At 39.9% G+C, this 27,786-nt stretch overlaps 1 protein-coding gene across 1 annotated transcript in view; it reads left to right on the forward strand.

Annotated features, from left to right (window-relative positions):
* Nucleotides 1-216: 216 nt before the first annotated feature.
* grapa (GRB2 related adaptor protein a) overlaps nucleotides 217-27,786 on the forward strand; it is a 33,613-nt gene continuing 6,043 nt past the window's right edge. Inside the window, exons 1-4 of the mRNA XM_006798060.2 lie at nucleotides 217-604; nucleotides 7,204-7,301; nucleotides 8,332-8,451; nucleotides 20,905-21,073. Of these exons, the coding sequence (XP_006798123.1) occupies nucleotides 527-604; nucleotides 7,204-7,301; nucleotides 8,332-8,451; nucleotides 20,905-21,073 (465 nt within the window). The 5' untranslated portion in view covers nucleotides 217-526. The remainder of the gene's footprint in view (nucleotides 605-7,203; nucleotides 7,302-8,331; nucleotides 8,452-20,904; nucleotides 21,074-27,786) is intronic.

Genomic DNA, 27,786 nt, shown 5'->3' on the forward strand with positions numbered 1-27,786 from the left:
ACGACAAACCACACGGAACATAATGGAAAAAGCTGAAGCACACACACACTCCACAGAAGCCGCACTGAGTGTGTAAGACAAATATATACACAGGAAGTGCCTCCCACTCCTTTGCCCCTAGTCACTTGCTCTCTCTCTCTCTCTCTCTTTCTCTCTCTCTCTCTCTCTGAATGTTTCTGATGGCAGTGTGTTGCTGAGCAGCAGCCAGTCGTGTTTTTCCCCTCGCTGAGCTCACTCTCTCTCTCATCCTCTGCTCCGGCTCTCAAACGCTCTGTTGCTCAGTGAACAGACCAGACCTCTCCTCTCCACTTCTTCTCTTCTGCTACCCCTTAAGTCTGCTCTATCCTCTTCTTTTATCTGTTTCTTCATCACATTTCTTCTTCATCCCCGTCTGTCCCCCTGCCCACTACCACTACCACCTGGGTGCCAGGGGCATTAGTGGGGGTCCCGGTCTTTTTGACTGTGTGTGTGTGTGTGTGTGTGTGCGTGTGTGTTTATGTGAGAGCGTGCCGGTACTGTTTTCAGCATGGAAGCGGTGGCATTGTACACGTTTCGTGCCACAGAGGGTGATGAGCTCAGTTTCAACAAGGGAGACTTGCTCAAGGTAAGAAAAAGAATTTTTCATCTTTGTCTGTCTGAAGAGTAAAACTGGCACAGCACCTCTGTCTTCTCTCTCGCTCCGTCTGCCTACTGTGATAATTACAGCAATTAAAACTTTACTGTCAGAAGCCATTGAAATTATATTTCAAGTGCTGCGGGTGCTTCCTAAAGAAAGAATAGTATAAAGAAAGATAAAGTATTAGAAGTGGCTTAAACCTGTTTTGGATGATAGCACTCACCTGTATGTGTGGTAATGTGCTAGACTGAGTTAGCTTAGCTTACCATAAAGGCAGGAAACAGTTTGAAGTAGCTAGCCTGGTTCTTAAAAAGAGCAAAAAGTTACTTATTTTTTATATTTAATTTGCTAATCTTTACACAAAAGTGTCAAAACAACCATGTAGAGTATGCTAGAGGACTTTTTTGGCTTGAACCAGTGGTTTCCTGGAGCGTCTGCTGACTACAGGGCAAATAGTCCTTAGCTTGTAGAAGTGCCAAATCTGTACTTCCTCAGTGGCCACCAATAAAGTCACTCCCTATCGTGTTTAATATTGAAAAGGCTTACTTAACAGCAGAAAAACTCAAGATAAAACATTTTTTATGTCTATGAAGCTAAACACATTTTTGATAACTGTGCAAATTTTCCTTAAAGACTAAAGAAAGTGGTTTGGCCACTTTGAGAGCTGGACACTAAAATGCTGTAGCATGTATAAAGTTACAGAGCTAGACCTCACAACAGTGTTCTTTCTGCTGTTAGCTAATTATACGGACTATTTATTGTACAAACAGCCCATTTAAGAAGTTTGTGTTTCAGTTTTGTGAGTGAAATATAGATTTTTAGTTATATTTTTATTAGTAAAAAGGCACCTATGCTATCTGTGTACTGTACAGTCATGTTTGCTAACATTAGCTCAGAACTTAGCACTCCACTGTCTCAACAAATGATAGTTTTTGCAAAAAAAGGAACATGGCAACAGACAAAATGCTTTAAAATGTAGCTTTACAAACTAATGAGTGGTAGCACAGGTGGCTGTGTAGTCTAAATCTTCACATTTTAAAATGGGAAGATTTAGACTACACAGCCAACTACAACTTTCACATGGCTAACAGGTTCCCGCTATTTTAAACCTTTTTTTCCAAGCTAAGCTAACGTCACAGGCTACAACTTAATATTTACAGTATAAAATGGGAATGCTGAATCTTCTTATCATTTTACAGAAAGTAAATAGGCATATTCAATTCTACTCCTCTAATTTAATTTTGCTCTCGGTTGCCTAACAATCTTTTTTTTTTATCTGCAGCTTTTTATTTGTGTCAAACACCATGCTGAAATAGCTCCGGCACAGCTGGAAATTAGTGTAGTAGAAAATCGTCCCTCTAAGACATCAACAGCAAACCTCAGAATTAAAGAGCCAAGTGCTTCTTTCTAACACTGGTGCTTTGGCACCATCTGTTTGACACTCAGACGCAGGCAAATCAGGCAAGATGGAAGACACAGTGAGATCAATTTGTCTTCTGGATTTTGTCTCAGTTAACCAGTGGGTGTCGGTGCTGCAGGTCCAACTTCTCTTACTAGTTAAATCCTTTATTTTTTCCTTTCACTGGAATATTTCTCTGCTAATTTGAGGCTTTTCTTTGAGGGTGAATTTACCTTTTGTTGCTTGAAGATAGTTGGTGTACTATTCTTCCCATACTGACTTCATTCCAGCACTAAACATGAATAAAAAGGCCTCTTATTCCTGCTGTCTTTAAAGTCATTTGTTAGAAGTCGAGTGTCACAGCATGTTGCAGCTAAGATGCAATGGCATTTAGTTCCGACACTATGACAGATAGTTACAGCAGTCTTTGATGCGTACTCGTGTTGTCTGGCCACAGTGATGAATTTACAGTAGCTAGAACAGCACCATCACTTAAACCACTGTTGAGTTTGTTTCTTTACTCGTGCAGGGCTAAGCGACTGTCTTGTCTTTGCCAAAAAGCTTTGGTTCACACTCGGGTCAAGCAGTACTTTTAAATAATTCTCCACATTTGTTCGTTTCTGCATGATGCGCCAGATGGCCTGAGCTTTACAACATCAAGACAATTTGTGCGGAAAAAGAAAAAAGAAACTCTATAATTTAGTTACAAAAATACCAAAGAGATAGTTGCTTTCCCCACAGCTGCTCACTGGTGCTCATTTATTGCCCTTATGCTGCTTTAAAGCCTACTTCTGCTTCTTTTCACACCTTGTTGCCAATGCGAACGCATTGTGCGTTTTCCATGTGGAACTGGATCGATTGAGCTGAGCAGAGTGTTGACTCATAAAGAAGTTATAAAAATAGCTTCATAGAAAAATTTGTAAAAAAAAAAGAAGTGGCTCTGGCATTATGTGTAAAGCTGGGAGACCGTGCTGCCAAGTTTAACACGAGGGACACAAAAGCCGAGCTTTAGTTCTCCAGATACCGTCACAAAAAATGTAACAACTCTGGCTGGAACTGAAAACCTCCAAAGCACCCAGAGAGTACGCACTACATTCTAATCACAAAATGAAATAACTTCATTTATTTAGAAAATAGTTAACTATCCTTGGAAATAAAAATATTGCTGTATTTATTTGCTTCATTTCTCCAACAGTTTCGTGTGTCTGACCACAGCAGTCAGGTGCTGTCAACCATACCTGACCTGTTTTTAAGCCTCATTAAGAGCTTTGTGTGCGGTCTTTTCAGTCTACTGCCATGTCAGATGTTCACGTTGTCGGATTTTGTTTGTTTAATGCTCTTTTGTTAAGGGTTAATTATGTAATGAGTAAACTCTCTGGAGTGGTCTGGAAGGAGCTGTTAGTCACAGCTGAATTAACAGGGTCTAGCTAGATAATCAGCTATTATTGGTTATATATGGTCTCTCTCTACATATATATATATGATAAACACTGTACATCAGCGGCCCCCAATCTTTTTTGCGCCACGGACCAGTTTAATGTCAGACAATATTTTCACGGACCGGCCTTTAAGGTGTCGCGGATAAATACAACAAAATAAAATGATACAGACAAAGACCAAAACTGTGGTATTTTGTAAATATAATAATAAACGCAAATTCACTGTGTAATTGTATAACTTTATTAGCAGCGTCCTCCTGAAATGCGCCAACAATATTGAGAGTAACATCCTCCTCTCTGCCCCTTAATCCTCTCCGATTGCTATGGTAACACGTAAATATTTCTTTCAAAATAAGACACACAACTACAACACGGAAAAAGACAGAGTTAAAGATAAAAACCCTGAAAACCATAAATTTCACACCCGAGCCTAATCTCTTGCTGCTCGGTACCAAACGACCCCCCCGGGCGATGGACCCCCGCATGCCCCCCCCCCCCCGGGTACGGGCCATGGTACCGGTCCATGGCCCGGGGGTTGGAAACCGCTGCTGTACACGGTCAACATTCAGTACAATTGTTTACTTACTTAGTAGCTACTAGTGGTGAGTGATAATGCAAATTTTGGTATGCATGTGATACCAAGTAAAAACAGGGCCAGAGTTACTAATACTAATACTGATACTTTTGATTAGTAAAGTCAGCCTTTATGACTTATGAGCTGAACCAAATAACTTACTTTTACTTCCCACAGTCATTAGTTAACCCAACAAAGCACACATTGCAGCATTTCATGTAATTTGATAGTGGGGTTGTTTGGAGACCTGGGATGTAGATACACTCGTCTTTTTGTGTCAGCTTCTGTTTAAATGTGCTACAGGCTATAAATATTTTCATAGTGCGTGTTTGAGGTGTGTATTTTCCTTTCCAAAACACAACAACAACAACAATATGGGCTGCATGTTGAACTTTACTATATTAATACTGTTGATATTTGTATTGATGCGCTAGTACTTACTGGCATTGTTGCATTATTAATAAAATTAAAGTAGCGATCTATGAAATAGAAATAAGGAAAAGTTCTTAAACTGCCAGTGTTACCTCTTAAGAGGCTTTATGAACACAATACATATGACAAAAAAAAGATTTGGTTTCTCCACAGAACTCCTGTAGTTACTCGTTATTATGATGTACAAGCAGGGAAAATTAAATTAACAGGTGAAGCTGTACAGGAAGTGGAAACTTTTTGATTGAAATTGTGGTGGGGGGGGGGGAAGTTAGTCTCTGAGTCAGACTGATGCAGAAATGGCTCACTGGGTTTCATGAGAGACAGTCCAGCGTGTTGTTTTAAACTGTGGGAAATATAGGAAGAGGTTGTTTAGGAGGGACACCGAAACCTCCAGCCTCTTGAAAGGGCAAGCTTTCAGCTCGATGAATGACTGACGCTATGAGCAGTAAATCATTTCGTAGCCCGCGACGCATTTTAAAAATGCACGTACAAATGTGCACTGTAGCCATTACAAGCAGCTGATGCATGAAATGAAGTTTCTAAAGGCAGAGAGGGGACAGGGCAACTTTTTTTTATTTATCTATTTTCTGGCAGATGGGCATTACTGCCCAAGGTGTTCTTCATCACAGTGGCCTTCAAGTCCTTGCTGGCAGGATGTCGCGTGAAATTTGAGGTGAGGGAGGATGTTTTAACTACAGTACATGACACGCGGTACTTTGCTGGGTACAGCCGCTGATCAAACACAGAGGCAACGTGACGAAAGCCCAAAAAGTGATAAACCCAAACTGTAAGGGAGATAAGGAAGAAATGTGGCAGTGCGAGGCAGGTAGAGCAAAATAAAAATCATCTTAAAATATCAAAATGACAAGCCATGTCACAGCTGGGTTAGGAGACTGAATGTAAAAAAGATTTTGAAGAAGAGCATGAACAGAGATGAAGCAATGAAAGGGGACGGGATAAAACAGATAAGGTTTAAAGCAGGAACATATCAGGAGTCAAAATAACAGACTGTCCTTTATTACCATCATCATGATGGAGCCCTGGCCCTGTTTATTACCTACTGTAGCCAGCAGAAATAAGACATGTTTGCAAGAGTTTTTAAATGACTATCATTAATATCATTTGTGCTTGAATTTCTTTTAATTTTACTTTGCACACCCCACTGTCAGATTACACGTCCTGCAAATGCTAATGAAGGCAGCTAATGTGAACTTGATAGCAGGCTCTTGTGTGACATTTCAGACTTTCTTAAGGCAAGCGACTAACTATAGTAACTATAGTCTTTAAAAAGTCAACTGAAATATTTTCAGTTATCGCTTATTTATCAAGCAATAAATAAACAAGGGTTCAATTTATTTTATTTATGTAATTAATTTGTTTTTACTTGCACCAAAGCGGTGTAATTTTGATTATTAACTCTTTGCCCCTTAAAAGGCTCCTAGAAGCTCTTTTCTGAGCCCAGTGGTTTCTTGTCACTAAATGTAAAGAGGAGAAAAAAATTACTGATATATAAATAATCTTCTCTTGCAAAAAAGCTCATTCCAAGTGTATCACCTGCACAGGATTTTTCTTTTGGCGTTTCCTGTATTTTTGGTGAGATGTCTGTGTTTATGGAAAAAGGCTGGTGTCGGTGGGGCCTTTAGGAGTATGAAGAACTGTTTAGAGATAGCGCTGGGTGTTTTGGCTCTGTAACGGGCTGCGAGGGCAGCCTGGCTGCTTGTTGTGACAAGCTGTGTTTCCTTATCTATAGAGTACACGCAGGAGCAGGTAGATGAAACTTAGTGTGAGATTACAACTTCGGATTGTAATGACAACGCCTGCTGAGATGCGCTCATCTTTACTCGTCGATATTATGTGAAATTCCACAGTAAATATATGTATATTTCATATTATTCCTCTGGATCGCCTGGAGAATCTGCGCAAGGTAAAACCTGGTGTCGTCATGATTTCCATTACACTACCCACTTTGCTCATGGTGTTACAGCTCTGCTATAAAACACAACCTGATCATCTGACCTGTAAGTGTAATAGAAACAAACAAATCACTATGCATTATAGCGCATGCATTATATTTTACCCATAATTAGTGTAAACAGAGAGCCTCCCTTACACACATGTTTTGTACTCCATAATGCAGAATATAGCACTGAATAGATTGTAGTTATTCTGACATTATACTATAGGGATGAAAATGTGACAGAAAATCTGAATTAATAAGAAAAAATGTTGTTTTTTTAAGAAGAATTAAGTTTACAGTATTTATTCTTTTTAATTACTTTGATCTTTTGGGCTTCACTGATGGAAAAAGACACCTATTATGGGGTGTTAGGAATACATTACATATTAAAGTGCGATAAAGGGCAGTAAAGGGCAACAAACATTTGGCAAATACCATCAAACTTCATTTTTATCTCCGCTACACATCTGTGATGTATGGTGGTTTCCACATTCGGCGTGATGACACGCGCAGACCGACTGACTCACGTCAGCTAACTCGAGGAAGATCAATTTTGAAGAAATATGTGGATTTGCCAGCCATGGTGAAATCGCGAAAGGCTTCATGTGGCATTTAAAACTCGCCCAGTAATCTTTTCAAACTTGTGCGAGTTGACGGTTGCGGATAGTAGAAGCAGAGAGGCCTGTGAGGAGGCTGATAAAACAGTGTGAAGACAAAATCCAGCACCAACATCATTATGGGCAGCTTTTCATCTCACTCTGTGTTTTTGTGTGCGCTTGCTCTTAGATCACCAACATGGAGGATGATCCTAACTGGTACACGGCCGAACTCCACAACCGAAAAGGGTTCGTGCCAAAAAACTACATCAACCTGCGTCCACACGCGTAAGTATGCGCACACTCACGCACACATGTGCATCTTTAGCTCATCTGTATAAAGCGTTTCACACATCTACCTACCACCGGTCCATTTAAACATCTCATCAGCGAGGATGTGAGCAGTTTGCTGCCCCGGGCATTTTCTGCTCTGCTTTGGACATCTGCACTCTGGCATAAGGCGGTCTACCCAAAGGGACACACTCATTCGCTAACTTATGTAATCACACATGATACAGCCCTGTGTGTGTGTGTGTGTGTGTTTACAGTGAAGCTGCTGGTACACCCTGTATCTCCATCAGATGGTCATGCACCAGCTGGTTTGCTGTGACAAACTCTAAACTGACAACACAGACGTTATAGCAGCTCTGGCTCATTAATGAACCCTGATGTACAGCCCAGTTGGAATTGCGTAGTTAAGTCTGTGGACACCCCTGGGAGTGTAGGATACGTGTGTGTATATATGTGTGTGTCTTTTTTTCCTCCAAATTTCTTTGCGTGGCTTTGATTATTTTTTTTTTAAATCCCTGAAATCTGACTGCATGAAGTTATCCACGAGGGTCCTAGTTTCTCCACCATATTGGATAGATGCTCACTCTTCATGAGTCATCAAACTGACTGTGCTCACAGCCTCCAAGCAAAGCGCACTACTAAGCAAGTGCAAAAAAAAGAAAGAGAAAAGAAATGAATAATGACACCTTTACTTCCGCTCCACAGCTGACAACTGAATTGCTGGATTTGTGGGATTTGTTTCATGTGCAAACTTAGCAGCGTGTGGGAAATTCACTTCTTTCATTCTCTCTCTCAGCTCTTTGATCCGTGCTTTTGTGAGCTGCTCTCTTCTCAGTTTCTTTCAGAGTTAGCAGATATCCACAAACTTCTTTTCTTAAATTTGAGTGTGTGTGCAAACGTCTGGAGGAGATGCTCAGATCAGGAGAGTTCACCTGCATAAAGCGGTAACACCGGTGACCCCTTTCTTTCTTTGTTTGCTCACTTGCTTTCTTTTGTCTGTTTTTGTTTTTGCTTGACTGGCCTGCAGATGGTTCGCCGGTCGCATATCTCGCGGTGTGGCAGAAAGTCGACTCAGAAACAGAGAGTGCGGCGCCTTCCTGGTCAGAGAGAGCGAGAGTGCTCCTGGCGAGTTTTCCATGTCTGTCAGGTAGGAGAAAATTACTAAAGATTTGCACTATATTCTGCACAGTTGCTTTTTTTGTCGTGCTCCTCGCAGTGGGATTTCATACACCTCTCTGATCTCATATGTATTTCTTCATATTACTCTGCGTAACTTCTCATTACTGCAGCTGCAGGGTTGCTCCACAGCCATCACTGAAGTTTCATTGCATCTCATCTAATGCCACAGAATTGAATTAGCAGACCTATAAGCACACACCTCTGAAAACGCTACATTATTTCCCTGTATCTCTTCATTAATGTATTTTGGATGCGCGCGGGCGAGCGTGCGCGTGCTCGATATATTTGTCATGGTGGCTGGGGATTAGAGAAGCAGGCAGAGAAGGAGGGTTAGAGGATAAGGTATGGGGTGGAGGCTAAGAGGGGTGAGGGGGGGATCTGCGGGCCCTCTGGCCTGATGTGAGTTAATCCTGTCTAGCACACCACGGCATCTGGCGCTGCTGATGGGGCTGATGGGTTGTCTTGTCAGTGCGTGGCGGTGAAGGGTGCAGCTGAGACTTGGTGTTGTGCCTTGAGGGGCTGTGTGGATATTGGAGTGTGGGAGTTCTGGGGTCTGAGTTTTGGTGCTGATAAAGGCCAGACCTGGAATGGAGGTTTGGCCCTTCACTGTGCTCCTACTTAACTCAAGACAGGGGTTAAGAATTAGATCTGGGGATTGTTTTGTGTTTGGCTGTTAAATCGCCTGGGCACAATGTCACTCTCAGTGGATTTGTCTTAGGATAGTCCTTTGGAAGGGAAAGGAAAAAATTAGGTTGCCTGTGTTTAAAAAAAAGCTAAAATACAAAATTAGACACAAGGGATGGAAGAGAAGCGATACGCTGCGTGTAAAATAGATTTGCCAAGGGGGGACAGAGCGGAATCTGATGCTTCTTGTTTTTTTGTTTTTTTTGGCTGTTTATTGATGTCTTTCTGGCTGTTGTTGCTGGATGGTGTACCAGCTTGAAAAGTGGGTCAGGTGTTTGTGTGAGTTTGCCAGTGTGCGTGTGTGGTTCTTGTGTGCCGACACCGCTCCTGTCAGAGGAGACAGGACATCAGTAACTGCAGAGACTTCAGTCTCAGTTTAGCTCGGTCCAGCTTTGACGTCAGTCTGTGAAAAATCCGATCCACTTTCACAGCCATGAATGAATCCTAGAAGAGACGTTGTGGCTCTTTTTGTCATAAAAAAAATTCTGGTGGAGACAGAAATCCTCCAAGTGTGATGTACGATAAAATTGGCTAATTAGCAACTTTGTTTTAGGAAGGCAGGGATGGCAGATCTAAATCTAACTTTAAAACCACTTTAGTCCATTATGAAAATAGTTAAAGTCATGTGTAAAGATGTGAATATAAATATTTCCACTGTGTTGATCTCTTTGAAATATTGGTCTTGTGGTAAGTAATTCTAACATAAATATATGTGGGTGACCTACTAAAGGAAAAACCAACATAAAGTGGTTAGTTCTTTATCCTCTAATTTGTTGGTCATCTACATCTGTCCCTGTTGTACTTGATAAATGCAAACAATGTTACTATCTTTGTTCTTGTTTCCGCAAAAAAATTAAGCAACAAAACATGCATTGCTTTGTTATCAAATATTGCAGTCATTAGATTTTATATCGCAAACAACAATGTACAATATCTAAAAATTGGATTTATATAGCATCAAATCACAACAATAGTTGCCTCTAAAGCTTTATATTATAAGGTAAACACCTCACAATAATAGAGAGAAAAACCCAACAATCAAATGGCCCCCTATGAACAAGCACTTGGAGACAGTGGGGAGGAAAAACTCCTTTTTAAAATGAAGAAAAGTCTATATTTAAAAGTACAGAGGTTGACTGTCTCCCAACTCCAAACTAGTAGCTGGCACCACAGAAAAGTGGCCTGAAAGCTGAAGGCTAATGTCTCCCCACTTTTAAATATCCTAGGAACCACAAGAAAGCCTCTGATAGTGCCTTATTGGGGTATTATGGTACTATGAGGTCTTTAAGTTAAGATGGGGCCTGAATATTCAAGGCCTTGTATGTGAGGAGGATTTTTAAATTGATCAAAAATCCTGACATTTTCATTAAGCAAATATACTGTGCCAATGACCAACAGATCTGAGTCAGAAGTGAGCCACAGTTATACCCATGTCAACCTACAGTAAACCAAACACATAAACCAAAACTGTCAGAGTTAATCTGAACTGTCGGGGGAAAAAAAGTCTAATCTCAATCTTAAAATATAGTAAATATAGTAAGGATTCTGACATGAAGGGCTTCCATAAAAGCAAGATGTAAGCAAATATAAAAAAAAACAACATTAAAAGAATGTGCTGGTAGTCTGGTACAACTAGAGAACTAAAATGGTGCTTAATATAAGATGCCAAGTGAATGAAACTGTGCACAAAAGTAAAATAGCCACAAATGTGGAACACAAACATCTGCAGAGGGGAATAAAGAACTGACGTGATCTCAGCGTCCTGTTCGCTATCGTTCTTCACCATAAAATCAGTCTTAAAAGCGTTTTTGTGGCCTAAAATAAGTAATTTAATGACTCCAGCCATAATGCAAGGGACCTTTTTTAAAACAGTAATTGCTTCAAAATTTCTTTGAACAGGCAAAATATGTGGCAGAAGACTGTAGTTTCAGACTACGCCAGCAAAACTATCCCGGTGGGTTATTTAGTAGCTTATTTTTGGAATATAAAGTGATGCCAAGATAGACTTTAGACACAGAGAGACAGAGAGAAATCTATTTTGCCATGCCGGGTGGTTTCACAGTTCTCTTTGACTCAGCAGCAGATGCACCCAAAGGATATATTTGGTCTTCTCCTGCAGCGCTACAGTGGCACAACTTAAATCTAATACTTTCAGCAATACCTAATCCAGTTCTATAGTTTACTTTTTAGATGCTTGCAGGGAGACAACATCACTTTTCTCACAGTCTGGTGGAAAATCTCACTTCCTTTTTCAGACTTTTCAACAGCTGCTATAACTGCAAGTCCTTGCGGCTGACTCCCAAACTCCCTCAAACTAAAAAAAAGTGTGCGCAGTCACCAAAAGACACTTCAGGAAATTAGTAATTGAAGCAAAAATTTGATCGAGTGCCTTAGCAAAAGTAGCTACACCTGTCTTGAAGGTGCAGTTCACTTGAAATTTATTAGACAGGCAGGAGTAGCATTGTGGTTGTGGTTATCAAGGTTTTGTTTAACATGTTTCCCACATCCAAAGAGTCAACATCACTTCCTTCCTTTTTCTTTTGAAAAGACCTAAATCTGTTCCATTAGATATTTTCTTCCTGCTTGACCCCGTGTTTGTTTAGACTATAGTCTGGTGTTGCACGCAGACGCACACGTGCACAAAGACACGTACACAGTCGGTTTTCCTATTGCATCTGTCCCGTATCACCTGGAGGTCATACAAACACCATTTCTTTGATGTAACAGTCTGATAGAAGCTCACCAACAACTTGTCTAGCCTTATGTCTTCTTGACCAGTGAGTCCACATTCTCAGCCTCAGAACGCCCACCCACCCCACCCAGAAGATGACTCATAGTCTCAAGATAATGATTTGTGCTCTGAACAGTAAGGACTGAGGTCTATTGCATGTCTTGCCAAGAGCGATCACCACCCTGAAAAAGGGTTGGCTATCTGATTTCACTCTTTGATTTGTGGGCTCGGATGTTTTTGAAGCCTTGAGTTTAGCATTTTATGTCCTTGTTTTAAGGACATCGAAAAACTAGAAAATTTGAGTCAGTAAGTTGAAAGTTTCAGTTAGTTCTGGTATTCAGAAAGGGCCCTGAAGGACCTCATTTCCACTTAAATGCCTTCTAGCGAATGATAATGATAATTCATAAAAGGTGTTCATGTGGAATTGTTGGACAGCTGATGTCTTCTGCAATCTACCTCCAGGTGACAAGGTAATGGCATAACTTCACAGAGCCCCTGATTGTCAGATCCAGCTTGACAATTTAGGTATTTGCTCAAAATTTTGACTTATTAACTCGAAGCTTGAATTATGAATTATACAGTTTTCAGCTAACTTTGCTAGTTTCTCTAGCTTGACTCATCAAAGAGTACATAGAAACAGATGCCTGTGAATTAGTACCAACATGTAAATAATATAGTAAAATTCGGGTTTACTTAAAAACAAAATCTGCTTCAAGAAAGTTTAAAAAGCATAGGTTAGATTAAAATGCAGTTCTTCTGTAAAGTTGCTCATTTTTAACATAGGCATCTATAGTGATTAACTTGCCTTCCATGGAGACTGTAAATACCATAACGGTAGATGAAAATTATATAGACAGGGCCACTAGGCAATTTGCCCACTGCGCTACCATTTCAGTGTGGATGCTGTTGTTTTTGACACGGCCTCACGTATCACTGACTCACACTACACTGACTGATGGCTCATACAGTAATCGCTGATTCTGGCTGTTCATTCGGCTTCCTAGTCATCATTTATCATCAGCTTCTTTTCAGGGACATTTCTACAAAGGGAAACCATTAAAGGGAACTAACCCTGTGGGTGATGCTTATTTTACAGCTACATAATCCGCTCAGAGATTTAAGTAACGCAGAGTGGGTTCAGTGTCCTGTGAATGTCATCATTTGGGGGACAATTTCACACTTCGGGAACATCTGGAAAAAAAACGTGCTTTAGTTTATTTGATACAATAAAAAAGAGTGTGTCAAAAAACGCCTGACAAAATGAAGAAGTGACTCAGTAAAGTTATGTAACATGACTCTAAAATATTAATTAGGCCATCATGTTATTTGGTATACCTGCTACTACTTGGACAAACTCCTTTTGCCTTCAGAAATATCTTCATGGTGTCGACTCAACAAGGTGCTGAAAGCATTCCTGAGAGATTTTGGTCCATATTGAGGTGACGGGGTCACACATATCCTTCAGATTTCTCGACTGCACTTCCATGATGTGAATATCCTGTGCTCTGTTGGATTGAGATCTGTTGACTGTGTAGGCCATTTGAATGCCGCGAACTCAGTGAACTGTCATTTTTAAGGTGTTTGTTCTTTGGTCATAAAGGGTTGGACATAATTAGCAATAACACTCATGTAGGCTGTGGTATCTTGGGTACACCACCACTACTGTGAACCATCCATACAAGGCAGAATGGACCAAGGTTTCTATGCTGTTTACAACAAATTCTTATCCTGTAATCTGAATGTCGCAACAGAAACTGAGTCTCATCAGATGAACTTTTTTCCAATTTACTGTTGCCCAATTTTGGCGAGTCTGTCCAAATTGCAGCCTCAGTTTCCTGTTCTGAGATTACAGCAGTGACACCTGGTACAGTCTTCTGCTGCTCTAGCCCATCTGCCTTAGGTTCAGTGTGTTGTACTGACATGTAATGAGTGGTTATTTGAGTCATCTCAAAGTAGTCTTGGGATTCTCATCTGATCTCTGGAATCTACGGAGCATTTTTACTCCGACAGCTGCTGCTGTAATCCCTCGAGATGGCTGTGTGGGAAAATCCCAGTAGATTAGCAGTTTCTAAAATACTCAGATCAGTCTGTCATCAACAACCAGCTGATGGACAGTTGTCTACTAATCGGAAGGTTGATGGTTCGATCTCCAGCTCTTCTAGTCTGCTTTTAGTATCCTGAGTTGCCCCCGATGTATCCATCAGAATGTGAGTGTGTGAATGTAAACACACTTTGACCCAGAAAAGAGTGCTTGTGTGAATTTGTGTGTGAGGTAAGAAAGTGCTTCAGATGCTCAAATAGAGTAGAAAAGCACTATGTAAGTACAAGTCAGACAAGTTTAACATGCCACCTTCAAAATCACCTCAATCAACTTTCTTTCCATTGTGATGCTCAGTTTGCACTTCAGCAGGACATCCATGTCTGCATATCTAAGTGCCCTGAGTTGCTGCCACGTGATTGGCTGTTTGTTACATTAATGAGCAGAGGTGGGAAGCAACGAAATACGAATACTTTGTTACTGTACTTCAGTAGAATTTTCAGGTATCTTTACTTGAGTATTTATTTTTCTGACAATTTTTTAATTTTACTCCCTACATTTTGAAACGAATATCTGTACTTTCTACTCCTTACGGTTTTAAAACAGGCTTTTTACTTTTGGTTTAACGCATTTGAGGGGAGTTATTATCACTGCGGGCCTTCAAATATGAAACCGATTTGAGGCTCAGCACTAATGCACGAAAGGCAATCCTATTCATGTGTCAAGAAGCAAACTGTTTGTGTGCAGTTTGTCACACAGTGTGTTGCTAACTAAAGGTCCAGCTGCTGTATTTAACAAGGAGAGAAAAGAAAGAGAGCTAACTTTACTCAGAGATGGAGAAAGATAAGAAAGACAGGACAGGAGAGGAGGAAGAGAGGTTAGATGTAAAGGTAAAGACTGCTCAGTGGTGTTTGATAAACCTCATGTTTTTAAATCATATATTGTGCCTGTACATGTGACAATATGTTTTTTTCCATGTTGTGAAACGTGCTGCAAAAAAACCAACAAAAAACCTGAGGTAGACTAACTGTTATTTAAAGGTTGCATGAAAATACTCTGCAAGTTTGTGCAGGATAAATAATGTGGTTGATTTAAAGTAAAGCACTGTGTTGGGCTGGTGCACAGTGGCTGTGGTTCTCATGGTCAGAGTTAGGTTACATTGGGTGTAGCAGAGATGAATTTTAAGTTAAGCTGATGATGTTTAGATCTGCTGACTGAATTCCACCTTCATACTAACTTTATACTGTCTAATATAAAGACAGCCTAAACAGTAAACTGTCTGTGTAGAGTACACTAGTATCTGTACTTCTACTTAAGTACAGAATGTCTGTACTTTTGCCACCTCTGTTGAATAGATGTACCTAATAAAGTAACTGGCGATTGTATGTGTGGTGCACGGCACAATAATGTTTGTTCTGTGAAATTCTCCTTTAAGTTGTTTACTTGCAATATATATGTGTAAACCTGGCATTGATAGACATGTTTGGTCAAGAGTTCCACAGCCAACATGACTGAGACCAGGAAAACATTGTCAGATACCAAAAACCGCAGCCTGGTTAGAGAGAGGATATTGTATTCAAACCCAAGTGAGAGCTTTTCTCATAAATTTTCAGTAGAAAGTCAGGTTTTCATAGCCTAAACCATAACTCATACTGGCACAGTTTAATACCACAGTTCAGTGAACGTAAACACGGGGAAGAGAGAAAGAGGCAAAGCAAGAACAGTGTCAGAGAAGGACAGGACTTTATATTTCCTTCTGTTGTGTTTTCTCACGGTCAAGTACGACCATCACGTGCTCTGTGAGATAGAGGCTCCAGAGGGTCTCCTCCTCCTTATTTATGTATTCATTTGTTTCTCATTTTAATTAATCCAAACTCGCTCTGTCTCTCACTCTCTCTCAAGGCTTAGACCAAGTTTACTCTGAGAAAAAGCAGATACAAAAAGTTAGATTAAATTTATTCCCCAAATTCCAAAGACTCCAATTGAAAAGATTTTCAATCATAACATAAATGTACCACAAAAAAGCTTGAACTCAAGAAATCACAGAGCATCGCAAAAGTCTCATTACTTAAGAATTTTAAAATGTTATTGAATTTAAGGTGAACAAAGTTAATGAAAAGTTAAGACATGACATAGATCTGTAAATCTATTGACAGCATCATGACAGTGGTGTCATTTGAGCTTTCTGCTTAAAGAGGCCTGCTCGTTGGAGACTTTTCCTGTGACCAACATGACTCATTCAGCAGAAGTGCTTGCTGACAGTTTCTGTCACCTTAGGATGGCAAGTTCTGCTGTTTTTAATTATTCATGTAGAAGGTCAAAACAAAAAAGGAAGCCAAAAACAGAATACACGTTTAACAAACATCCAAAATGAGAAAAGCATCGTTAGTATTGCCCAACTGCTGTTAAGCATAGCATGGAATTTTTAGCGCTGCTTTTCCAACAATCCTGGTTTTATTTTGGATGCTTGCATTGTTCCACTTTGCACACAGACAAAAAAATTGAAAGTAAACAGTTTGAACTTGATTTTTAAAAAAATGATTGAAGTCAAGGGGTATGAGCGCTTTCCCAAAGTTTCAGGTGGACGCGAATGACTTAAATATGCAGTAGAAATATTCAGCCCACTAAGTCAACACAGTTTTGATTAAAGTGCCTCCACCAAAACATATTTTATCATTCCTCCCCTTCTCTGCTTCATCACATCTCTCGCTCTGCACCCTCAGAGCACAGACGGTCACACTTCCTTCCTATCTCCTCAGCCATCTATCAAAACTGGCTATGCTTTATTAATGCCGCAAGCGGTTTGAACCACCCCCCCCCCCCCACCCCCCCCCACCCCTCACTCACTGACATGCCTGGTTGACATGCAAGGACGCTCCTTTAAAACATGCACGCACTGGTGGTCAAAATGTGTGTGCATGACGGCCTACAACACATGTAATACGGCAGACGGTTATGCACGCTAGCTGGCACAAAAACATGATATAATCAGCAATTTGCATCACATGGACACACACACAGAGTTAAAAACTGTCGACCGGAGGTGTTAGTGTGACTGTGTGAAGTAGTCCAGACATCTGCAGCGGTTTAGAAACTGAACAGCAGATTAGACAAGGGGGCTGGCAGAATGAGAGAGACAGCAAGAACAAGGAAGTGAGAATAGATTGATGGGGGAAGTTGAGAGAAAGATGGTCGGACGACCTTTGAGCACCCACAATAGCGCTGGCGCAGAGCAAAAGTCTGAAATGTAACTGCTGTCCTCATCTACAGTATATCTGACTCTGAGTTCTATCTCTAAATCTATTTCATTTTCTGTCTTTCAATCTTTCTCACTCTCATTCTTAGATTCTTGCTCTCGTTCTCATTTCCTTTTACTCGGAAACAGAGCATAATCTCTCAATCGCTGTGGGCCTTAATTACACTGGATCAGAGAGATGAGAGGGCACTTGGAGAGACTGCTTTGTGTATGTGTGTGTGCGAGAGAGCGATCCAGCTGAGACAGATGCTGTCTGCACTCTTACAGCAAACTGCTTCCCTACTGTCTCTACTTCACCGTCATAATTGATAAAACCATCAGTATGACATCGCCGAATATTGTTCCAGCTACATTACTCATGCATTCTCCTCTTGATTACATACAAGTATTCAGCTCTAGATTATGGTTTATTTCATTCTGAATAAGGTGTGTTGCCATTGCGATACAGCAAAAAATAGTATTTAAATAGTTTTTAAGGCTAGTTTTCTCATGATTTGTGTTCAAAGTAGGTCTCAAACTGCGTTATTATATTTTTTACCTCTTTCCTGATACTGATGTGTGGTTGTGTTTTGCATGGCAGGGTAAATTTAGCATCAAGCGTGGTTTAATGTTCAGCCAGTATTTAGCTAGCTTCTGGTCACTTGCATGGGCACTTTTTCCGGTGAGGGAGGGGCTGGGCATGTCAAACATTAATGATAGATGCCAGTTTCACATTAATATTCCAAAGCTAAACTGAAATTAGTTTGGTTTTTTTTTTCGTTTTCTATTGATTTCTTTTTCCTGAAAATACTTTTTTTTTTAAATTTCCTGAAAATAAATTTTCTCTTTCAAATTTCAAACTACTACTGAGAAGGATGTAGAGGGTGCAGAATAACTTCAAATATTACCTTATTTTCTTCTTTTCTTCCATCTGTTTTATGTGTTTAATTGTGCTTTACATTGTTGTGAATCCCCTCGAGGGAAAGTCCGTGTTGAGTTCACATCCTGTTTTAAAATCTTCTCGTCTCTGTTCACCTCTCACAGCACCCCTTACTTATTTTGACTTCGTTATCCAGCAGGGGCTTATTGTGCGATTTGCTCCCTCAGACAAGCAGCTGCTGCACAGTTGCAGAGCTGGTGGCAGTTACAGAGCCCCACCAGTAGGGTGCAGCAGAGGGCGCCAGACACCTTGGGAGATTTTTGGGGCCGATGAAGATTACTCTGACAGAAGACCACAGTTTTGTGCTTTGTGTGTGTGTGTGTGTGTGTGTGTGCGTGTGCGTGTGTGTGTAAAGCTGAATTAAGAGAGGCAATGAATACAAAGTGAGATAAAGAGAGAAAAGTTAGAAAGAACTGAGATTAAGAGGTGATTGTCTGCACTGACAGCAATGATATGGCAACAATATGACAATAATAAAAAAATTGTGGCCTTTAAGTAGCAATTCATGAACATTACCACTCCAGTATTGGTCTAGGAACACTACAGCATAAAACACAGTGTTCGTGTGTTACCAGAGGGGCACAGACAGATCTGTTTGTAAGAGTCACCGAAATTAAATGTAATTAAGACCTGATTAAACATTAATTCAAGGTGAAGTTGTGTTTGTTGCTTCTGGCTGTTCGGAAATTTTCCTCAGAGTTTATTCACCAAACCTCAAACCCTCGCACAGGGTACCAAAATAGCTGAAGCCAGCCAGACCTGTGGGCAAAATAAAAGTTGGTCATACAGAACGAGTTAATATTCACATGCTGGTAGGCTGTCATTTTAGAAAGATACATTTGATTAATTTAATATTCCTGCAAAATAAAATCCTCAGTTTTGGGAGTCAGATCGTGAGAGGAGAGAAACAAGGACACACAGGCTGGAGAAAAAGAGAAGGCAGAGAAAGAAGGGCAGGGTGGAGGTGTAGCTGAATGCCATCCAGTCATAAGGGAGCCAGCTCTGCTTGTTCACAGGAGCACAGTGTCTGAATAGAGAAAGGAATTCTGGGTGAAAAAAAGCCGATGCTCATTTACTTTCCGCGAGCCTGGAGCACGGCCAATCAGACGCGATTCAGAAGGAGCCGAGCAAGGTTAAACCACAAATCCCCCCAAAAAGAGATCCCACATTGTGCTTTTTCGCTTATTAGGATGCATCATTCAATGGCGGTATTTCCATCCGCACCGATGACGTTGCGCTAGAAGAGAAACGGGAGAGAGAATGTTGGCTCTCTCTTTAACCACCGACGTGATATTTTAGCAATCATTAACATAACATTAACACACACACCTACTCTGCGATGTGTTTAGAAATATGGGGGTGTTGCACTGATTTCCGCTGCATGTTAGATGCAGTTATGTAACCATGTAATCACGGTGAGATGTCCAGATTTCTAAAGATAAGCTGGGAAGTTACTTAGCAACCACCGCAGACCAGGACAGGGGAGCAGGTATGATTGTCAATGAATGCTGGCCAAACTCTTCTAATTATAACAACAAGGCAAAGCTCTTCAACACCAAGGCTATTTTTGTTCGTGCCACTTATGGCTTTATTTTATTATTATTTGTCATTTGCTTTGCTTGGCTTTGATCAGAATCTGTCTAAAAATGTTGCTGATTTTGTGCTACAAAGCATCTAAACCACATTTATTTAAATTTAAGGGGTATTGGGTTTGTTTGACATGAGACCCACAGAGCAGTCTGTGAAAATGTCATTGTCTGCTTTTATGAATTCTGAGAAACTGACTGCGTTAGATATTTCCACAGTAGTTTGGGTTTCTCTTTGTAACAGCTTGTCTGTTTTCACATTATTTCAACAGCTTTAAGTCAACCCAGGGTCCTGGGTTTGGACTCGGGCACAGCTTCCGGCTCAAAATGAAAAACACACAAGGTTAATTCTGCCTGTGCGAGGACACGATACTCTTACGGAAGAGACTTGTAATCTCAAGCGTTTCTCTTGCTCGTTAAATAAAGTCTGACCAAAAATAAAACTTCAATAAGTATAATACCAAGCAGAGGTCACTGCACTGATTTTAGAGGCAAATTGAAATGCACTAAATCCATTGTCCAATCAGCAGCTGACATCTGGGAGGAGGCTTTGCAGGCTAAACATTAAGACTATTAAGAAATAGTTGGTCCAGATGTACTGTAAGACAAACAGAAATAAACTAAACGAAAAATAAAGAGACCTTGAGATTGACAATAGAGTACATGATTAAAAAGCAGGATTATTCAGCCATGATTCCTACAATAGACCTTAAATTGAGCCCAAGCACCGTCAACACAGTTAACAAGTCATCGTTTTGTTTCCAAATTATTTCTGAGAGTAAATGACCCGTGTTGTTGCAGATATATATATATATGCAATTTGTCCCATATAAACAATAGTAAATATTCAAACTTTTAATGAGATTTGGGAATTTTGCCCAGTGTGTTTTATAGATTTCATTTCCATGAAGTTTAATCCAATAAAGGGAAACTGGCTGTGGCAGTGATTCTCAGTGTTTGTGAGCATGGAGCCACTGCAGGGTGGTGTTGTGGATGACCAGGGGAGAAAGAAATGAGCAAAATTAAGATTTATCAAGAGGAACAAAATAAGGATTTTCTCATGATTTTGTATTTTTTTATTGTTAGCTAACAAAATGGCAAAAAAATGGAACTCATTAGTTAAGGTATGCTACTGCGAGGAAGCACATATCCTCATAGATACTCAGTTTTATGATCGTTTGCGTCTCTTTGTTTACCTGCTTTGCAGTTATGGGGATCATGTTCAGCATTTCAAGGTACTGCAGGATCGCTGTAGTCAGTACTACGTGTGGGACGAGGCGTTCTCCTCTCTGAACGAGCTGGTGGACTTCTACCATAGCAACAGCATCGCCAAGGAGAGGACGGTCTTTCTGAGAGACCCCGAGCACTTTGCCAGGGTGAGTTTCTTTTGATTTCATGGTTTTCTTAAAGCAATCTAAAATAACATTTAAGTGGGGAAGCTTTAACCTGATTTTTTTTTCTTTCGCATTTGTACTGTAACAAAGTAAACCCTCTAAACTGATCTAATCAATCAAGTTTCAGCTCAATCTGCTCATTGTAGGTCTCCTTCTATGGTCATTTCAGGTGAGATAAGGAGGTCTAGCTTGCTAGCACTGGATTCTGTTTGTGAAAGCCAGGTGAGGAGCTACCAATCAGATTAAACTGTGCTTTAAGGGAGGGGTGGCCTTAAAGAGGCAGGAGCTAAAACTGTGTCTAATGCAAATGTGTTCCAGTGGAGTCCTAGGACCAAAATATACAGTAGAAGTAAAAATGTACACAAAAGTCTCCCTTTAAACTCCAGTTTTTAAAAGCAACCTGAATATAATTTATTTGAAATGATATATATTAAATTAAAAAAAATTAAATGTACCTAAATCACCTAAATCCTCATCTTTTTTATAAAAAAATCCCTATGCATTTTTTAATCCCATTATCCTTATGAGTGTCCTCACCAAACCATTTAAGACACATCTGCTCTTGCTGTCATCTGTCTCTGTCTCGTTCCTCTTCCCTCCGCCGTACTCCCATACATCATGTTAACTATCAGGCGAGACACAGTAAATTATCCGGTGCTTATCAAATCAGTGCGCCTAGACAAACATAACAAGCCGAGTATTCATTTTTCATTTGACTCGAAGGCATAACCTGTCAATCTAATGTAGCTGATAAACTATGGGAAAAACTCCATATGTGGAATTTCTGGAGCTGCAACTGTGTCGGCGGAGTTTGACGTTTGACGTAGAGGTGCAGCTTGTAATGAAACATCACAGAGCAGCCGCCAGTTTGGAGTAAAATCAAATCAGTCATCTTAGACAGCGTGCCAGACGGACTGAGCACAGCAGTGTTAAAGGAAACTGATTTTCTAAAAGGCAATTCTATGCATTAGTCATGAGGTAGCTACATATCAAATTTGGGCATATGATTACTTTACTCCATAATTCAATCACCTGATCAGTCTTAGGTGGATCACACTCTATGTAGAGTGTGATATGTAGACTCCAAAAGACTGCACACGATAGTAATATACTACAGCTGTAAACCAGAAGCATAGCCCAAGCATTAGTAGTACTTTATTTGATTTTTAGTATGAGAAATGACAGTTAGTTCCATCATGGGAAAAGCTGCTGTTGTTGTTGTCATTATGTAGACAAGCTCGTATTGCACAGTAACTACTCCTGGGAGCGGCAGGCAGTGCCGCACCTGCAGGCGAACCCAGTTGCACCGAAGGGATTTGATCCACAGCAATCCCAACGTGACAGCATGTTTGTGTCCCTGTAACACAAACCACAAGCTAATACTTCATATAACATCATATTCAATTCTGTGGTTTCAGCCCCGAGATTTGACCTCAATTCATCGGGGAACAGAACGATCAATGGAGTGCAGTCATCTGCCAGTGTTAGCTGTCACATGGAGATCATGTTTCATTTACTACACTGACAAAAATTATAATTCTCAAAATGAAACCGAGGAATGTCTGGCATTGCTGGATCGCGTGGTTTTTGTCTTAAGTCGTTCTTTTAGTCAGCCTCCTGTCTTCATGGTTTACTCCTGCTACGCTGGCAGGTGGCTGTTATTGTACATCACAAAGTCCCCAGTTTCTTTTAAACAAACAAAAAATCATTTACAGTACTGTGCAAAAGTCTTGTATCTTATCATTTTCATTTGCTTGTTAAGCTGCTTAAGACAATGTCAGAATTTGGTGTTTTATGTTGTATTATCGTGCATGTCGCATGTTTTAATTAAATGCCTGCACCTATTTGTCATTTTCCTAATAAACTCTGAAGAAATGAGGGCTAGTTTGAGACTTTTGCACAGTACTATATGTTATTTTAAATAAATAGGGTTTGCTGTTTTTCTTAATTTGTGCAAAATTATGTTACACAAAAAGTCCTGCAAAATGCATAACATGTAACTCACTCAGACTTCTGAATGGAGTCCGGTATTTTACAATCATATGAAGCACAGAAGAAGCCAAAGGCAGAAGCTTAATGTGCCCTGGATGAATTTCTCAGCTGGATTTTTAGCACAGACTTTCTTACTTATTCCAGCTAGGGAGCCGTAACATCATAAGAGTAATATCAGCGCAGTGTAATTTCCAGATCCTGTATATTTAAAATAAAAGAGTCACAATCAAGATGGGCTTGATCTTAAGTCATTTACATGAGCACTTTACACTTTTCTCATTTTGGGCTCGCTTTGAGTCGAGGATTAACAGAATGTGACAGGGTAAATTTTGCTCACATCACTCATTGAAATGGATCTCATCATATGTGATTACTTAGCCCACAGCTCAACTGAGTATCAGTTAAGAATCAGTGCTTCAAATTGCCTACAGATGATGTTGAAGTTTGGATCGTTTAACCTGAAGAAGTTGGATTTTTCAGTTATCAGACACTCGCTGCATGTTTTCTTTTGATTGTAGATGATAGTGGTGATGAAGTTTTAATTGTGGGATGCAGTTTCTATGTTAGAAAATGCAAGAGCTCCCTCGTACTCTGTGTTTACAGTACATGCACAGACAAAGTTTGCCATAGAGCTGTCTCATGTTTTCTTTATTGACTTAATAATGTTTTTAATACCCCAAATAAGAAGACATGATCCTAAAGCAACTCTGGAGCAGCTTAGAATTACATCCAAGCTTCATCCTTAATGCTGCCATCTGTTTTCAAAGCACCCTTGCAGATGGGATCTGTTTGCGATCACTGCCTCGGTTCGGTTCACCTTTGAAATCAAACCTTTCGCCTAACAATCAGCTCTGTGAAGTGCCAAAAAAGAAGCAGAGAGGCGCTGACATCCGAGGTGGTGGCCTGCAGATAGCCAGTCACTGCTGCTCTGTGGTGTTTTGCAGATGATCAGAGAAGAAGTGATGTTAGTGGCCAATGAGTCAGTGCTGTTATTACAACTAAAGGGAGGCAAGGAATAAACAGACACACATGCACGAGTGTATTTCAGGCAAGGTAGCAGCACATTGTAGTTCTCACCCTCCTTTCTCCACTTTCCTTTTATGTTCTGCTTAAAGTAATAATAGCATCCTTACTAATCCAGCCCGGAGAAGAACGCCTGCAGTAATATACATATAGTAATATATATAAAAAGAGAAAAAACGATTATTAGCCTTAACCCAAAGTAAAACCACCAGAATCGTCACTAAATTATTTTAAACCAACTTTAAAAAAAGGAAATGTCTGTTTACTATAGAATAAAATACACCTTTGCACTTATAACTTACAGGATTGACACTAAAATGCACTGACTTCTGTTTAAAAGCTAACTCAGACTCAGTGCCTTAGCTATACGAAGGTTAACTGAGCTCATGTGCATGGCCACCCCTCCAAATTTGGAGCCAATGTGGATGAGAGGACCCGCCCAGTACTACCTCAAAATCATCCAGGTGTCTGCCATGCTTACTCTGATATGAAGAAACCTGAGTGTCCTATCAGTCCCACATGCTAACGGTAGCTCCCCTGTTGATCGTGGCACTTGTTAACATGACTTTAGCTGCCTGGACAGCAGGCTCCAAGGAAAGAATTTTTTAATAGGCTAGGGTAACCTGTAAGGGCTATTTGCTCTGATAAAGAATAATACTTTGACTTCTACCTTTACTGTTTAACAAAAGGTTAAAAAGTGGATGTCCATTGTCCAATTGTGGGGTATTTTATTAAAGACATTTAGCAAGAGCAGCTGACATCACCCAACAGGAAAGCAGCTGGGCATTCAGTAGAAAAATTATGTAAACCAAAATCCTTCTGAATGAACCATTTAACACAGGCAAAAAAAGCGCACACAAAAAGCCAAAATTTACAAAATGTAAGCATATCTGAGTCATGAAGATGATGCATGTGATCGTTGTGATGATGTGCTTTTGGAGTAGCTGCTTCTAGATTGACACTTTTCGTCAAATTTCTTAAGAAAAAAAGTACCACTGATCTTACTTGTTTAGAAAGGGTTTGCAGAGCAGGCAGGCTGGTGTTGTAGTTTGTTTTGTGGAACAGGAAACCTTCAGTGGATTTTTTTTTCATCCTAAAAAAAAGTATTTTTTTTTTGCAAATTGAGCTCCTGATTAGTTGCATCATGGCTGGTCATAAAACCGTTCAGAGCGTGCTCCAAATGCACAGTGCATTTGTCTCTGTGTGCAAATGCAGCTGGAGCAGGTGTGAAGTGATGAATTTAGCTTTAGGCAGTTACTTAAACGGAAGATGGCTACAGCCATCCCGCGGGAGACTAATAAACTGTGTGACCTAAATACTGTGATAATTGAATTATCTTTAATGCGAGTGAATAGCACATGAAAACAACACCAGGTTTTGTTTCTGAATATTTCAGTTTTTTGAGAATTTCTCATGCTCATGCACAGGAAGCTTAAGGCTACACCAACGACACCACTACAGAGGAGGTGGTGTTATGTTATGACTTCTGGCTTTGTGGTTTGGGCAGAAATAGTACAAAAAGGATGACTGTCCTCTCTCCATCTGCTCAAACGGCTCATTCAAAAACACACTTTTGGATCCACTTGTGTGCAGTGACTTCTGACAAACTCAAGCTGAAGTGGAATACGAACACAGGAGAAACAAAACTAGGACAGATGCTGCCTTCTTGTATTCTTTTATTGGCACTTACTGCTAGAAAACAGCCTGGAGGCTTTAACAAGATGTTTATGGTTGTTAATTTCATTGCTTTTTACACCCCATTTATTCTGTCTCATACTTTACTATGATGACACAGGCAATTTGCCCTGAATTCTCAATGAATATGCAGGTATTAGAGGTCAGCTGTGACTCTTCTGTTACTTTTAAGAATATGGTTAAACTTAAGAAATAATAGGTCTTATGGAAACCGCCACTGTTCACCCAGCGTCTATCTAAGCATTAGTAGAGCAGCATTACTTTCATGATCAGTGGAGTTTCTACATATTATACATTTAAGGATCTGTAAAAGCACTTTAAGCTAATCCTAACCCTAACTCATCTTACTCTTCATCAATCTTTTGCATGTAAAGCAAATGTGTTAATCACAACGCCACAGAGCCACCCCATTTAAGGAAATTAAGAAAATTGTTCTTTAAAAACAAAAGAAGCAAATGTAAAATTCCCATAGTTTTGAAAATGCATCTACAAGCTCTAATTTAATGGTTCAACACCCAAAAGAAATTCATTTTACAGTGATGGACATGATTAAAGTCTCTGCAGATTCATTTACTCATGATCGATTATTTCAGCTCTTATCTTCAGGCCACTTCCACTCTGCTATCAGCATTTAGCAGGACCTTCAATATTACTTAAAGTGTATTTTAAATTTGCTCACATACGTGCATTAGAATAAAAAAAGAAAAACACAAAAATACACATTATCACTACATATGGCTTTTATGGTCCTCAAGTACCATAAAAGACTGTTTCTGTTTTACCAGATAATGTTGTCGTTTTTTTGTTTAATTTTGTTTTTTCTTTCATTTGGTTCTGCTTAATTTCCTGGTTCTATGATATTATATCATATCTGTTCCATTCATCAGTGACATGAGTCCCAGGCACAGAACCAAATTGTGATTGTCTTTATATTACGCAGCATCATTAGTCTCAGGTCAGAAAGTTGCCCCATCAGAAGCAAGCTTATTAAGGATCCACTAGGACAGTGTTATGTAATTATCTTCCTGAAACATGTGATCATAATAATAATAATTATATATATAAAATGTGGCATGTGTTGGTTGTTTACATATATGGCTAACCTTAAAAATACAGTCACTTGTTTTTTAACATATGTAATAGAAAAATATGTTGTACTCATATGGCTATTGAACATTTGTACATGTATATTTTCATGATCTGTTTCTCATTATGCTTTCCTCCTCTGTCATCTGACAGAAGTGAGTTTCATTCACTTATCAGAATGTTTTACAGCCTCCTCCAGAGTAAACAGACGTAGACACCAGCTGACTTAAACAGCAAACCTATGCTCACTACAGATAAATATAGATAGGTATAAATAGAGTTGTTTATCCTATAGTGGCCACCTTAGCTAGGATTATGCACTTGAATTAGGAAGAGTAAGAAAACAAACTTCCGTTGTCTGCAGTCCACAGACATCTAGACATCTTTTACACACTGTACCTTTAAGACATGACAAATTAATTCTATATCCATTGCTGTGGAGTTTCGCCCACATACAGCAACAGTGTAACTTTGTTTTGAGAAAAAATAAGTGAAATTAACTACAGTGAAGTGTCAGCTGCTGGTCATATACAGTATCTTTGTATCATTCTGTGTTTAGCACACTGGCTGTAATGTTGTTGCACTGTAGGTCACTTTGAATCTGAATCACATCATGCCCCAGAGCCGAAGGTGCCGTGCTTTCCTTACATGGCTATGCAGCCTTTCTGTCTTTCCACATGAGATCACAGCAGCTTAGTCAGTTCTTTATGTCTCCATATGTGTTTACTGTTTTAATTTGAGCTTTAAGGTGTATTTTCTGTGCCTGTCTGTTGAGAGCTTTCCTTAGCATTGAATCTCCATAAACATAATGTATTTCTACAGCCTTCTACTGCTTTACAATTTAATCTGGGAGAGGATCAAAGGTGGGGAAAAAAATGAGAGATGCAATCATGTAAACA

The sequence above is a fragment of the Neolamprologus brichardi genome, chromosome 4 (genome assembly GCF_056152115.1).
Source record: "Neolamprologus brichardi isolate AB-2024 chromosome 4, ASM5615211v1, whole genome shotgun sequence".
Taxonomy (NCBI): Eukaryota; Metazoa; Chordata; class Actinopteri; order Cichliformes; family Cichlidae; genus Neolamprologus; species Neolamprologus brichardi.